The sequence below is a fragment of the Marmota flaviventris genome, chromosome 15 (assembly GCF_047511675.1).
Source record: "Marmota flaviventris isolate mMarFla1 chromosome 15, mMarFla1.hap1, whole genome shotgun sequence".
Classification (NCBI taxonomy): domain Eukaryota; kingdom Metazoa; phylum Chordata; class Mammalia; order Rodentia; family Sciuridae; genus Marmota; species Marmota flaviventris.
In genome coordinates, this window is record NC_092512.1 from 79,119,934 (window position 1) to 79,134,619 (window position 14,686).

The window sequence follows — 14,686 nt, forward strand, 5'->3', positions numbered from 1 at the left end:
TTCCACCTAATACCAATGTCTTCAGTGCACATGAATTTGGGTGGTCAGGAGCCCTGTGTTGTGTTTCTGAATTCTTCACCAGCACATTTCTGAATAATTGAGTTTGGGTGCTCTCTTTATCTCTAGAAAATACAGATAATTTTCAGTGGCACAACATGTTCTTTTCTTATCCATTTTTTTTTTTTTTTTTTTTGATGGAGTCAAGGAAGCTTCTAACGATTACTGGTTTTTCTGGCTTTCCTTTTCTTAAAAGTTATTTTTAAATTTCCCATACTCCTCTGCAATTTTGCTTCTTTTCTCAGTTGTTCTGGCTCCTGCTTTGATTTTTCCCTACAGTTTGGAATGAATCAGTAGAGGGATTTGGCTAGTATTAGGAATGGCAATCAAGATGTTTGCATTTAGAAATGCAAGCCTGGTTTCTTTCAAGGCATGGTTCCAAGCTCTCTGTTCCTTAGACATCAACATCAATGTGAGGCATACACTTTTCCTCACACTATCAAAAACCTTGGACGAGTATGTGGTGAGCCCAGGATTTGCTTTTTGGAAGTTCTGTTCTCACTCGTTGTCTTGGCAATACATTTAATCATTCAGACCTACTGTCCTTATCTGAACTTTGAGGGCTATTGTGAGGATCAAATGAAATTACACAGCAGAAGTATCGTAACTGTTCTTTTCTGGAGATGTGTCATTGCTCACTGGGTATGCTCCACCAATAGGCTGGCACTACAGTGCCAGGTGGGCTGTACCACATTCCACAATGGTGTGTGCACATCAGTGTCCTTCCTCTGATTGCGATGCCCCATTATTGACACATACCCAATGTGAACCTAAGCATAAATCTGAAGGAGGAGAGGCTTTGTTTATAAGAGGGCTAATATAAAATATTGTGGAATGGATGGAGTGGCCTAGGGCTCTGCATTTAGAAATCCTATTTGCAGAGAGTGATTATGTCAGAGAAGAGAGAAGGTAAAATAGAAGGAAGAGTTCTTGGTGTTAGGCTAGAGAAGGTGAGCCTAGTCATTTCAAAATTAGTCTGTCCATCTTTAGTAAACTCTTTTTCTGTAAATTTATTTTATGATTTGCAAACATAGGTAGACTCCATAAGCAACATTTCGGTCCAGTTTGGTCTATATATTGGTGGTGATAATTTTATTTTTCATACATGTAGGGTAGTGACTGAAAGCATTGATACCCAAAGACTGCATTAGATGACCTTTCTCAGTTCCAATAACTTTCTGAATTCATACATATCTCTAAATAGATCAAAATTGAATGCTTTTACCCTTTAATACTCTGTCTCTTCCTTCCCATTGAAAATTTCTTAATAGTTGAGACTATTTCACTGAGGAATTTTCATTGATGCAAAGTAGTTCATGTCCAAAAATAACCAATTTCTTTGTGTCGGAGCAAAGTTAGCTCTGGATCTGTCAGGAGTCCAAGGTGTGTGACAGGTTAGTCAAGGTTAGAAAAGGGAGTAAGAAGATGCTATGATCTCTAATATGAGTCAGAGGATTACTTGAGTCCTGGCCAGGCAAAACAGATGGGAAGAGGTTACAGTGCTTCACGGTGCCTTGTGCACATTGAATGTCAGAGAGAAACTGTCCATCAGATTGGATATAAATGCGTAAGTAAACATGACATAACACCAGCAGTGAGGAACATTGACTGAAGCCATAAATCAGCCCAGATCATCCAAAAGGAATTGGGAAAAATAAAGAGCTAAGAGTGGAAAGCAGAGATAAGCTGAGCTAATTTCCTGGGAGGCCCTCAGGTGTAACTACACTGGAGCCAGGCGAGTGCCCAGAGGTGGATGGGAACAATGAAGAGAGACTTTCTGGGGACAAAGGATCTTTTCAGATATAGCAAACTCTTAGGATTTTCAAATTTTGCATATGCTTCTCATTTCTCATTTGCTGTATAAAGACATGAGTTGTAACAGCCCATGTTGAAAAACTGGTTGTGAAAGTGAGCGTGTCAGATGGAAAAGGGCATTTCTGAATGTGCAGATGTGCAACTCTGTGGTTTTTCTATTACTCATTGGAGTGGATGCAATAAGTCCTGTGAAGAATTGTCTTTAAACAAATCTTTGTTTTATAAAAAAATAAGCACAGAAATAGGTTTTGATGCAAGAAGTCAGGGAATTCACAACAGCCAGAGGAATAGCTGCTGGATTTGCAGGGCTCACTAGGAAGCCACAGCACATCTCTGAAATCTTTGCTGGATCCTCAAGTTCAGTCCTTGTGTAGGCATCTGCTGACAAATGTGCTTCAGAATCATAATGGCTTTTCCTTCTGAACCTTATATGAATGTCTCTCATTGGTAGATTCTAACCCAGAACCCCAGAACCATGGAGGGAAGGATTAGCAATGATCCACTGAAATCTGTGGGTACGGTGGGTGCTTATGAAGAAAGCTGACAATAGAAAAACCTCTTTGTAGGGAAGATTATGTGTTTCACTGTGACTTGGTGTTTGATTGGGTATTGTGAAAGACAAAATGCTTGTTCTGATTGTCAGGTTCTTAAAATTTATTTTTGATTGACACCTAAAAGCATACATATTGATGGGCTATAGTGATCATTTAATACATGTATACAATATATAATGATCAAGTAAGTGTAATTAACATTTTTATCTCCTCATTTATCATTTCATTTTCCTCTCTTCTTATTCTTTTAAAGATAAATAATAATTTTAACCTAAATTGATCACAATTATGTATAGAACATATAGATGTTCCTTGATTTATCATGGGGTTATAACCCAATAAATTCATCAGAAGTTCAAAATATCATAAATTGCAAATGTCCAACCTATCAAACATCATAATTAACTGCAGAATATTGTTTCTTTCCTCTTAGAATGCTTGGGCTCACTGGGGAACTGCAGCTCCCTGCCCCTGCTCAGCATCATGAAGGAGGAAGATATCATGTATAGCTAGGCCAGGAAACATCAGAATTTAAAACATGAAGTACAACTTTTGAATGAATATTGTTTGTACTCTATAGTAAAGTAAAAAAAAATGTAAGTTGAACCTGCATAAGTCAGGGGCCATTGATACACAAATAGATAATGGAGAGAGCTATGGAAATCATTAGGTTGACTACTAAAACTTATTGATCTAATTTAGATCCTTTTTTTTTAATTATGAAAGGCCAATATTAATAATAAGTCCAAGAAAGAAAAGAATGAGACCTATCTCAGAAAATCCAGCCCCATCACATTATTGAACATGTACATGAAGATGAATGAGAAGAAATGAACCTAAGTTATTTCAGAGGCTTTAAAAAAGAGAGTCAGGTAATGTTGTTACTAAAGTGACAATTATAGTAGGTGAAAGTTAAGTTTTAAACAGTTATGAAATCTGTAAGAAACTGAAAAATGTCCAGTGTGGCTGCAGATCATCTGACCAAGAAAGGGAAAAAAGGCATGAGATGGTTGGGTGGAAGAATTCTAGATGAGACCTCCTAGGACCATGTGGATGATGTTCTCCTGCGCTCCAAGTGAATGAGGGAGCTGTTAGGAGAATTTAGCACTGCTCTGAGTTTGCATTTAAGGAATGCAATCTGATGTTCCTATGAGAGTTGAACCAAGGAATATAAAAATAGCCTTAATAACCTGCTGTTGTCACCCAGGGGTGTGATGATATATGGATTACACTATGGTGATGCTCTTAGAAAAAAGAAAAATGGACACTTTTTGGAGATGTAATTGTTTAGTGGTATAAGCAGGACCTGTTTACTTATGTGTCATTGCAATTCCACCTTAAAGCAAGGCTTCCACTCTAGCTGGGTTTTTTAGGATGAACCTCCTGAGAGTTCTCCTGTGCTATGGACAGAGGACAGTGAACTTCTTATACAAGGAGAGTCCTGAGGTTGGGGGGGCACCTTCCTGAAAGAAGGCCTGGGACAATGAGAATAGTGAATGCACAGTTATTTTAGAAAGAGGAGCCCACCAAGATTTGAAAGAGGCAGTTACCTGAGAATATTTTAAAAGGCAGCAAGAGGGTATTTATGCTTGTGAGGTCATCCTGGGATTATCAGGACACTGTAGGAGGCAAAGATACAGGCAGGGAACGATGTTTAGAAGCAGCCGTGCTAAATCAAACCCTAATGGTGGGCTGCTCCATGTTTCTTTCTTGCGCCTTCATTGGGCTGCATGTTGACTGTCAGAGAAGACAGTGTTAGAGGGCAATCAAAGAAGACAATTAAGTTCTCCAAGTGCAGTATACTTAAATTAGATATAAATACCCCAAAGAAACTTTGTGAATTAACAAATACATGGAAATTCAATGAAATGTTACTCATAATAAATCACAAGAGAAATGAGAATATTTTCTGAAGTGAGTGAAAATGAACCCCAAACACAGAAAACAGACGGATGGATGTAGTTAATTCAGTGCTTATAGGGAAAAAACATTAAAGGAAAAATATCTCTAATCAATAATCTACTATTTTCCATTAAGAAACATAGAAAGAGTGACCGAAACTGAAAACAAACAGAAAGAATTAAATATTACAGGGTGGATATTAATGAAATAGAAAACCGAAAGTATAAGAAAGTCAACAGAAACTAAATCTTATTCTTTGAAAAGATTAACAACAAAGTTGAGATACTTCAGTTAGATTGATAAAGAGAAAATTCAAATTACTTAAATCAGGAACAAAGAAAGAAACATCACTACTGACATAATAAAAAATGATTTTAACACTGTGAACCATTGTCTATGAACAAATGGAGATAACTTAGATAAAATGCATAAACTCCTATGAAGATGTGAACTACTAACATGAATTTAAGAAGAAATACAAAATAAAAATAGACTTAAACAGCAGCTGATTGAATCAGTAAAACAAGAGACAACCAAACAAAACTTCACAAAGAGAAACCTAGACTGAATGAACCCAAATAGCTTCCTTGATGAATTCTTTCAGAAATTTGAACAAGTCTTAGCACCAGTACTTCACAAAGTCTCCTCAACAATGAGAGAGAGAGATAAAGATACTTTGAACTTTTTCTATGAGGCTGACATTATGCAAATACCCAGACCAAAGATATCAGAAAAAATCTACACACTTATACCTCTTATGAAAAAATCCTTGGCAAAATACTAGTCAACTGAATTCAGTGATTTATATGAAGGGTTTTGAACCTTGACTAAGAGGGATTCATCCCAGGAATTCAATACACCTGAACAATCAATTAATTGAGCATACCATATTAAGAGAACAAAAGACAAAACACCTAGTAAATTTGGAAAAATCATTTAATAGAATTAAATATCCTTTTGATATAAAAATAAAGGTAGAATAGAAGGGAATTTTTTCAACTTGATAGAAGCTATCTGAAAAAACCTCATGGAACATCATATTTAATGATAAAATATTGAATGTTTTCCTTCTAAAATCAGGAATAAGACAAAGATGTCAATTCTTGCCACTTCTACTCAAGAATGTATTATAGGTTTTAGCCATAGCAATTGGGCAAGAAAATTAAATGAAAGGCATCAAAATTAGAAAGGAAGAAGTAAAATCATCTTGAGTTATAGGTGATATGATCTTGTATGTAGAAAATTCTAAAATGTACCATTTTTATTTACCAATTTGAGTGTTATTATAATAGTTTATTAGACCTAAAAAACAAGTCTTTTATTATTGCGTGATACAAAGTTAATATACAGAAGCTAATTATATTTTTTTGCACTTGGAATAAGCAACCTGGAAAAAAAAATTGAGACATTCCATTTATAATAGCATCAAAGCTAGGAAAATATTCAAGAATAAAACCAACAAAGAACTATAAAACTTTAATTATGTAACTCATAGAATGTAGTGGAAAGAAATTTAAAAAGACCTAAATAAATGAAAAAAAACAGCCCATGTTCACTGATTGGAAGACTTACTATTGTTAAGATGTTAATAATCCCCAAGTACTCCCTAAGTGTGGAACACCACAATTACAGGTTAAAGTCCTAACTCCCGGTACTACAGAATGTGGATGCATTTGAAGATTGGGCCATTAGAAAAGGTAACTAAGTGAAAAATGAGGCTGTTAGGGTGGGCCCTATTCCAAGTTGGGTGGCAGAGGGGATTAAAGACATAGGACAGATGCTCAAGATGTGCCTACACAGAGGAAAATGTGATAAAATGCACTGTGTGAAGACATGCATGATGAGAGGTGTGCTTTCGCAAGCTGAGGAGAGGCTTCAGAGGAAAGTCACCTGCCTGAACCTTGATCTTGGACTTCTAGACTCTGGAACTTTGAGAAAACAAATTACTGTCGTTTGAACAACCAGCTCTGTAATATCAGTTTACGTCAGTCCTAGAAAATTAACACACCATTTTTTTGCAGAAATGGAAAAATGAATCCAAAGTTCTTATGCGATTACAAGGGACCCCAAAGAGCAAAATTGTTTATGTCCTAAAGTTCTTAGATTTTCTGCCAGTTTCTTCTTCTTCTTTTTTTTTTTTTTTGCATTTCAGTTTGGGAAGTTATTGTTGATGTATCTTCATGTTAAATGATTCTTTCCTTGACCATCCTGGATATGATGGTTAATTTTACATGTCAACCTGACTGAGACATGGGATGGTCAGATATCTGATTAAAAATTGTTTTTGAGTGTGTTTATGGGGGTGTTGCTGGAAGAGATTAGCATTTTAACAACCAAGTAAAGCAGATGGGCCTCCCAATATGGGTGAGCACTAACAAATCTGTTGAGTGTGCAAATAACATGCAGAAAAGAAGGATTCAGGAGATTTCTGCAGACTGTTTAAACTGGTGCGTGGATCATCTCTTGGTTCTGGTTCTCAGGCTTCAGACATGGTCTGGAATCTGCACAATTGTTTGTGTGGCTCTCAGGACTTCAAGTCAGATCACTGGCTTTTCTGGATCTCCAACTAATGGGACGTTTCAGTTTTCATAATCGTGGCAGCCAATACATTAAGGTAAATCCTTTATAATAGAGTGATAGGATATGAAACATATACTATTGGTTTTCTTTCTCTAGAGCATCTTGACTTCACATCAAGTCTACCACTGGAGTCGTATTGGTCGTGGTGTTTTATTATTTCTGGAATTGTCTTCTTATTATTTCTTAGCCATTCCATCTATGTGCTTATCTTACCAATCTTTTCCTGCATGTTCTCTATTTTTCCCATTTTGGTCCTGAGCATATTAGTCATAGTAAATCCCTGCATGATAATTCCAACATCTGAGTTTGCTTCTGATATTCACTTTAAGTCATACAATGTCTTTTACTTTCTTTTGATCATGCCTTGTGAGTTTGGTTTAAAGCCAAACATGATGTCTTGAGTGACGGAACTGCAGTAAATAGACCTTAGCTTTAGATTTGTATATTGAATAGACGACATGCTGCTCTGTTTAGTGCTTCATGTAGCTTTAGGTGTCATCATTTCTCTAGCATCCTTGTTTTTCTTTCCTCTGTTGACTTTGGCCTCCTTAGGCATCCTCTTGCTCGTAGCTAGTCTGTGGCTTTCAACTGTCTCTGCTGTAACACATGGTTATCATAGCTGGGTGTCCTGGCTAGGTGTGGGGGCAGGGGAGTACTATTTTGTCTTCTGGCTAAATCTTGGTTTCTTAATGGACCTGTTTTGGGGGCTGTCACCTTCACAAGTGTTTCTCCAATGCTGTGACTTTCCCCCCTGACAGCATGGTCCCTGTCTGGGCCATTCCTAATCAATTTCATGGAAAAATTGACTTTTAGTTTCTATATTCACCATATGAGCCAGGAAGCCCGGGGATGAATGAAGTGAGTAAGAATTCCCTTCTCTTAATTTGGACAAGGTGTTAGATCTCTGCCCTGGCAAATCCTTCCTCTTGGCATATAGGTATTTCTTTCTTTTTTTTTTTTATTGGCTGCTCAAAACATTACAATTATCTTGACATATCATATATCATACATTTGATTCAAATGGGGTATGAATTCTTATTTTTACCACATGTACAAATTGCAGGATCACGTTGGTTATACTTCCACATTTATACAAACTGCCATACTAGTGTCTGTTGTATTCTGCTGCCTTTCCTATCCCCTTCTTATCCCCCTCCCCTCCCCTCCCATCATCTCTCTCTACCCCATCTACTGTAACTCATTTTTCTCTCTTTTTTCCCCCTTTCCCCTCACATCCTCTTATATGTAATTTTGTATAACAATGAGTTTCTTACAGAAAAGGCTCTGTGTGTGTTTCACAAAGGATGTTCCTTACCCTCCCCAAGCCAGGGCAATGGAAGAACGTTTGTTAGATCCTTTCAATACAACCTCATGAAGTTCCTTTTAATAAAGCCTGTGAATGTGTGGGGCCCCATAAGACAGTAACTTCCAGCATTTTGTCTGGTTCACATGGGTTCTCACTCAGTCTTGAGCCATTTGGCAAAATTACCATTAAGTTGGTTTTACATTCTCCACAGATAGAGAACAAATAGATTAATTTATTGTTTACTTGCTTGTTATATATATAACACCAGCTCACTAGGGTGAATATAGAGACTAGCAACTACAGAGACTGTCAAGTCCATTCTGCAGTGTGGTCCCACAGGCTCAAATCCCAGAAGAATCAGTGCTGCAGATTGGAAGGTTGTCTTCTGGAGAATTCCCTCCTGCTTAGGAAGGCCAAACATTGGCTCCACTCAGGCCTCCAACTCATTGGGTAAGGCCCACTGACATTGCAAAGGGCAGTCTGCTTTACCCAAAGTTCACCAATTTAAATGCTAATCTCATCCACAAACATTCTCTCCACGTTGACACATACATAAAGCTGTCAGTGTTCCTATCAGATTGTGGCTTCAATACTCATCAGTCTGCTCAGTAAGCAGAATGTGGTTGCCATGTCTCTCTTTTTTTAAACATTTTTTTTTTAATATTTATTTTTTAGTTTTAGGTGGACACATATCTTTATGTGATGCTGAGGATTGAACCCAGTGCCTCGGGCATGCTAGGCGATCACTCTACCATTGAGCCACAATCCCAGCCCTGCCATATCTCTTTTAATTTACTTGTCTTCTAAATTTCAGACGGTCGTTTACCCTCTGATCCTAGTTCTCCAAGAAAAGTCACTGATTTTCAGTTTGTGCAATTTTTCTTGTAAGGATGAGAATAATGCCTCAATCTCCTTGGTTTATTCTTAACTCATTGTTACAGTTTAGATATTAGGATTTCCCCAAAAGCTCATGTGTGAGACAATGTAAAAAAGATTAAAGGTGAAATAATGGTTATGAGAGCCTTAAGCTAATCAGTGCATTAATCCACTGACTGGGATTAACCGGGTAGTAACTGTAAGCAGGTAGAGTATGGCAGGAGGCGATGGGTCATTGGGGGTGTGCCTTTGGGGTATATATTTTGTCTTTATTGAGTAGAACTCTCTCTCTGCTTCTTGGTGGCCATGTCCTGGGCCACTGTCCTCCTCCCACACTCTTCCTCCCTGATATTCTGCCTTACCTCAGGCACAGAGCTATCGATGGACTGAGACCTCTGAAACTGTGAGACCCAAATAAACTTTTCGTCCACTAATTGTTCTTGTCAGTCTCTTGGTTATAGCAGTGAAAAAGCCGAATAAAACACTCATGATATTTCTGAAAACAGACAGATTTCTTCACTGTTTTATAACAAAGAGATGAGGAACAATGTCCAACCACGGCCTTGCATCTTGTGGGTGTGGGCCTGCAAATTTACAGGCTGTGTTCTCTTGTGAAACATCTGGAGACAGATCTTTTGTGCTCTGAATAAGCATATTGGGCTTTCAAATCTTGAGCCTTAGAGAGAGTGCTTTTGACTTTACAATTCAAGTTTATACACTAAGGATGCTTCTGTCCTTTCCATCTATCCCTTTTGAATTTTCTGTACAAAAGGTTTTCAGCAACATGAGTGGATCAATGAGAAAATCACAACTTTTTCATATCCACGTTCATGCAGCTATAGACAGATGCTTAAATGATTTCATCTAGAATATCAATGAAGAAAATAGCCTAGTAATTCTTGTTGTTTTGATTCGATTTCTGCTTTTATTATTGTTTCATCTGGCAGCATGGCCTAGATTAAACCATGAATTAGATAGGCCTGGGAAGCTATGCTGCAGTAATAATTCTCAATCTTAGTGATTCATATCAAGAAGGATTTATTTCTCAATCAAGTTTTATGCTTTTGGGAGTTTGTGTCTGTCCCCCACAGATTTTTCAGTGTAAAAATAATAATAAAAAAAAATCCTCATCTGTTGTATGTTTTGCTTGCAGCAGAAGGAAATCAGCAATGCTGGGCCAGGTGGTCAGAACCTCTCCAGTTACGACTTACGCTAGTTCTGATCATGTGCTAGTGGCCAGGGGAGTTAAAAAAAAAAGCCAAGTCTGATGACATCAAGAGAGAAGTACACTTTTCCAGGGAGGGTGACCAGGAGGGGCCCACAGGGATGGGCCCACTAGAGAAGGCCACTGAATGTTATGGGAAAAACACTGCAGTCTAGCGCAATTTACTTCCAGGGTGGGAAACTTAAGTGGACCTCAGGAACAAATGACCATTTAATAGAACTGACCAAAATTCTGTCAAATACATTAGTATTTCTGTACATGTGATTTGGACAAACTGTAATTCAGGATTTTTTTTTCATATCTTCATACATGTTGACGCCAATTCGTGTCTTCATACCTGTACTTTGGATAATGATGTCCATCACATTCCACCATCATTTCTAACCCCATGCGCCCTCCCTTACCTTCCCACCCCTCTGCCCTATCTAGAGTTCATCTATTCCTCCCATGCTCCCCCTCCCTACACCACTATGAATCAGGCTCCTTATTGTCAGAGAAAACATTCGGCATTTGGTTTTTAGGGATTGGCTAACTTCACTTAGCATTATCTCCTCCAGCTCCATCCATTTACCTGCAAATGCCATGGTTTTATTCTCTCTTATTGCTGAGTAATATTCCATTGGGTATGTATGCCACTTTTTTTTAATCCATTCATCTATTGAAGGGCACCTATGTTGGCTCCCACAGTTAGCTATTGTGGATTGTGCTGCTGTAAACATTGATGTGGCTGTGTCCCTGTACTATGCTGATTTTAAGTCCTTTGGCTATAGACTGAGGAGTGGGATAGCTGGGTCAAAGGGTGGTTCCATTTCTAATTTTCCAAGGAATCTCCATACTGCTTTCCATATTGGCTGCACCAATTTGCAGTGTAATTTGGGAGTTTTAGATGTCCATCAATGGACAAATAGATATAGAAAATGTTCTTTTATACACAATGGAGTTTTATTCAGCCATAAAGAAAAATGAAATTATGTTATTTGTGGAAAAAAATGGATGGAACTGGAGAACATTACGTTAAGTAAAATAAACCAGACCCAGAAACTCAAAAGTCGTATGTTTTTCCTCCAAATATAGTCATGCCCTGATATACTGAGGGTTATGACTCCATTACATACATTTTGTGGGGAACTCAATTCAACCCATGGCAATGCAGCCACAGTGCTTTGACAAGTCACTCAATATTCTTAGACTGGGTCTCTTTTAGTTTTGAAAATCATATCATTCCATTGTTCCTAAAAACCTTGTTTAACTAAACATCTTTAACTTTTTCATTCGTTATTACTCTTTTGCAATTTATTCTCTAGAATAATATCCTGTTGAATGTCACCATTTATGCACCTGATGAAAACTGGATCATTGGAGCTACTGTGGATTCTTCGTTTTTCCTCTACCCCTGATCCAGCCAAGCACCTCTAACCTGCTGAATGTCTCTTGTGACTTTTGCCTTCTCCTTCTTCTCTGGAGCATATTGGTCTCCTTGCCCTTTCCTCTGTTTTCAGTCACAAATCCCACCAGTTGATCCTCTGTATAGCCATAGTAGTGAATATGGTGGTGTTATTTCCTTCTCAGTTGGTAGTCAGTTAACTTACGTCAGTTTTAGGATCTGCGTACTCCTCAAGTCTCAGTTCTCACCAAAATTTGCTTGTATTACCCCCCGGCCTCCATCAGTTTTCATTCCTGAAAATACTGACCTGCTTGTGGTCTTGGTGGTTGGACACATAATTTTTCCATTTGTCTGAAGTGGCTTTTCTCTGAAATATTTGTTCTGTAATATTTGTCAGTTTTTTGCAGCTGACATAGTTTTTCTCATGGAAGGCATATTGTAATGTCTGCTCAGGCACTGTAACAAAATACCATGGGCTAAGTGGTGTAAAAAACAGAAATCGATTTCCTTGCATTTCTGGAGTCTAGAAATTCAAGGTCATGGTGCTGACTGTGGCTCTATCCTCTGAGGCCTCGTTTTCCAGCTCACTGATGTTCACCTTCTTACTGCATCTCCACATGGTCTTTCTTCTATGCAGACTCCTAGTGTCTTTTTCTTGTTTTATAAGAACTCTGGTAAAACTGAATTAAAGCCCCACCCTTACAACTAATTTAACCTTAATTATATCATGATAGGCCCCATCTCTGAATATTCATTGCAGGATTAGGACTTCACCCATGAATTTGGAGGGAACTCTTCAGTTCATATATAGGGTCTCCTCTACCTTCCTGGGGTGGGCTTCCCCAAATCCATATAAACCCTCATTATCTAACTGGCTTTTAGCTATTGTGTTGCTATTTCTACCAAATCATAAGCACCTTAAGAGCCTGAGTTTCTTGCTTTCATCCTTAAAACTTAGTGCATGTTTGTTAAATGAATGTAATACAGAACAGCTTAGTAACAAGGAAGAAATAAAATATTGATTTGTTGAATTGTTGTTTCTACTGAGATTTTTCTAAATATGTAACTTCACTTATTTGTGAAAATCCCTTTCTTTTAAAAAATGTACTTCTTCAAATCCTAGATCCGTGTTCAACATTCTTCCATGCATAGGAAACTGTTTATCAGTTTAGCTGCTGGATGATTCAAATGTATTAAGTTCTGGGGGAAAATGTGAAAGAGAAATAATGTGGGCTTTGAAGTTTCCTCTGCCTTCTAGGAGTGTGCTTTACAGAGTGGAGCATTTCATCCAGCCATGTTATTTATCAGCTTTGTTGCTCCTACTTGAATTCCCACTTTCCTCTCCTCTTCTTTTCAGATAAACAAGCTGGAGGCACGCCTAAAGCAGGGGGGATGCAGGGATGATAAAGGGACGCACAGGAGAGACCGGGAGCACTGGATGAAAGAAGACTGCATTAACTGTACCTGTGAGGTATGTGCTGCCAGAGGTCTTTCTATCATTTTCCTGCTTTACTTCTTCTTGCCAGCCAATTGAAATGCACCTGAAAAATTCAAAAACGGGGAAAAAATTCTTTTTTTGTAATTCAGGAATTTAAAAGAAAAAAAAATTGTACAGTACAGGGGATTGAGGCCAGGGCCGTGAAAATGCTACATAAGCACTCTACCACTGAGTTATGTTCTCAGACTGTTTAAGGCATATTTTTAGGATCAAGAGACTGGTGTAGGATTTTTGAGATTTATGGTTATTTATATAAATGTGGCTATGATCTAATGAAGTGATTGCCAGACAGCATGTAGACCTTTCACATCTTCACTGACAGATGAGGGAGCAGGATCTAGGCAAGTGTAAGTCACTCATCCAAGGTCATGCAAGTCAACTGAAGCAGAAGGGGATTTCGAGTCATCTCGTTATTCTCGACTCAGATCACCAAAAACACTGCCCGAAAGAGCTGGTTAGATAATGAGTTCCTATAACAATATAAAAATGATTTGTCATAGTATCCACCATTTTTTTCATGCCCTAAATTTGTTGTTTAGTTTGCTTTCTGAATAGAGCTAATTCCCACCAGCCCTCTGGAAATGCATGAACTTCCTTATGCATATCATGCTGTATAATACCAGAAGTCATGCATTATAGGGTTGTATTTCAGGCCTTGCTTTTCATGCTGCAAATGTGCAGAAAGAATGAATGAATATTAGCTCACACCCTGGGCACTTTTTACCATATTTAGATATTCAGTATTTCATTTCATACTTTTTTTTTTAACTTTTCAGAGTGGCCAAGTCACGTGCATGGTGAAGAATTGTCCCTTGGCTCCATGTCTCAGTCCTGAATTGATGAAAGGAAGCTGTTGTCCAGTGTGCAGAGACCAAAGAATGCCACCTGATGCCTCCAAGAAACACTAGCCAATATCTTCTCTTGAACCCTGAACAGAGAATTTCTCAGGGAGAGACACTTAGGAGTTCAACTTTTAACCTGTAGTCACATCCTTGATACGGAAACCACTGATTTAAGAACAAGCTAGTTCATTTAAACCTTAAACAAATTGAATGTCTTTTATCTTTTCATTTTCTAATGAGCTTTGGAACAATGCAAACCTAAAAAGGGTATAAAGGGCATAGGAATGATTTCGTCTTAAGGAAATTTTCTGATTGTAAGCCATAGGTTTTTAAATATAAGGTAGAAAATAAAAGAATATCCTGTAATAATTTTTTAAAAAATATGAGTACTCTGGAAAGTACCCATCAAAATTCAGAGATTTCATCATCTGAAGGAATTTTGGGAGAATGAGTTTTGCATGTGGAGAAAAGAACTATGAAAAATCTGTGACAATGTTGTGATGCTCTTCTCCCCACCCAACTCTTTTCTTAGATCTACATCCTTGGCAGTTGGCAGATTTTGCTGGGGAGGTGCTTGTCTTAACTTTCATTAGTTTCTAACTTCTAAGACATTAGGGAAAAGTCAGTGAAAGAATATCATTATTTTA

General features: G+C 37.9%; 1 protein-coding gene across 1 annotated transcript in view; it reads left to right on the plus strand.

Annotated features, from left to right (window-relative positions):
• Pxdnl (peroxidasin like) overlaps positions 1 to 14,105 on the plus strand; it is a 452,037-nt gene extending 437,932 nt beyond the window's left edge. The window contains exons 22-23 of the mRNA XM_027932810.2: positions 13,057 to 13,170; positions 13,974 to 14,105. Coding sequence (XP_027788611.2) covers positions 13,057 to 13,170; positions 13,974 to 14,105 — 246 coding nt within the window. The remainder of the gene's footprint in view (positions 1 to 13,056; positions 13,171 to 13,973) is intronic.
• Positions 14,106 to 14,686: the final 581 nt, after the last annotated feature.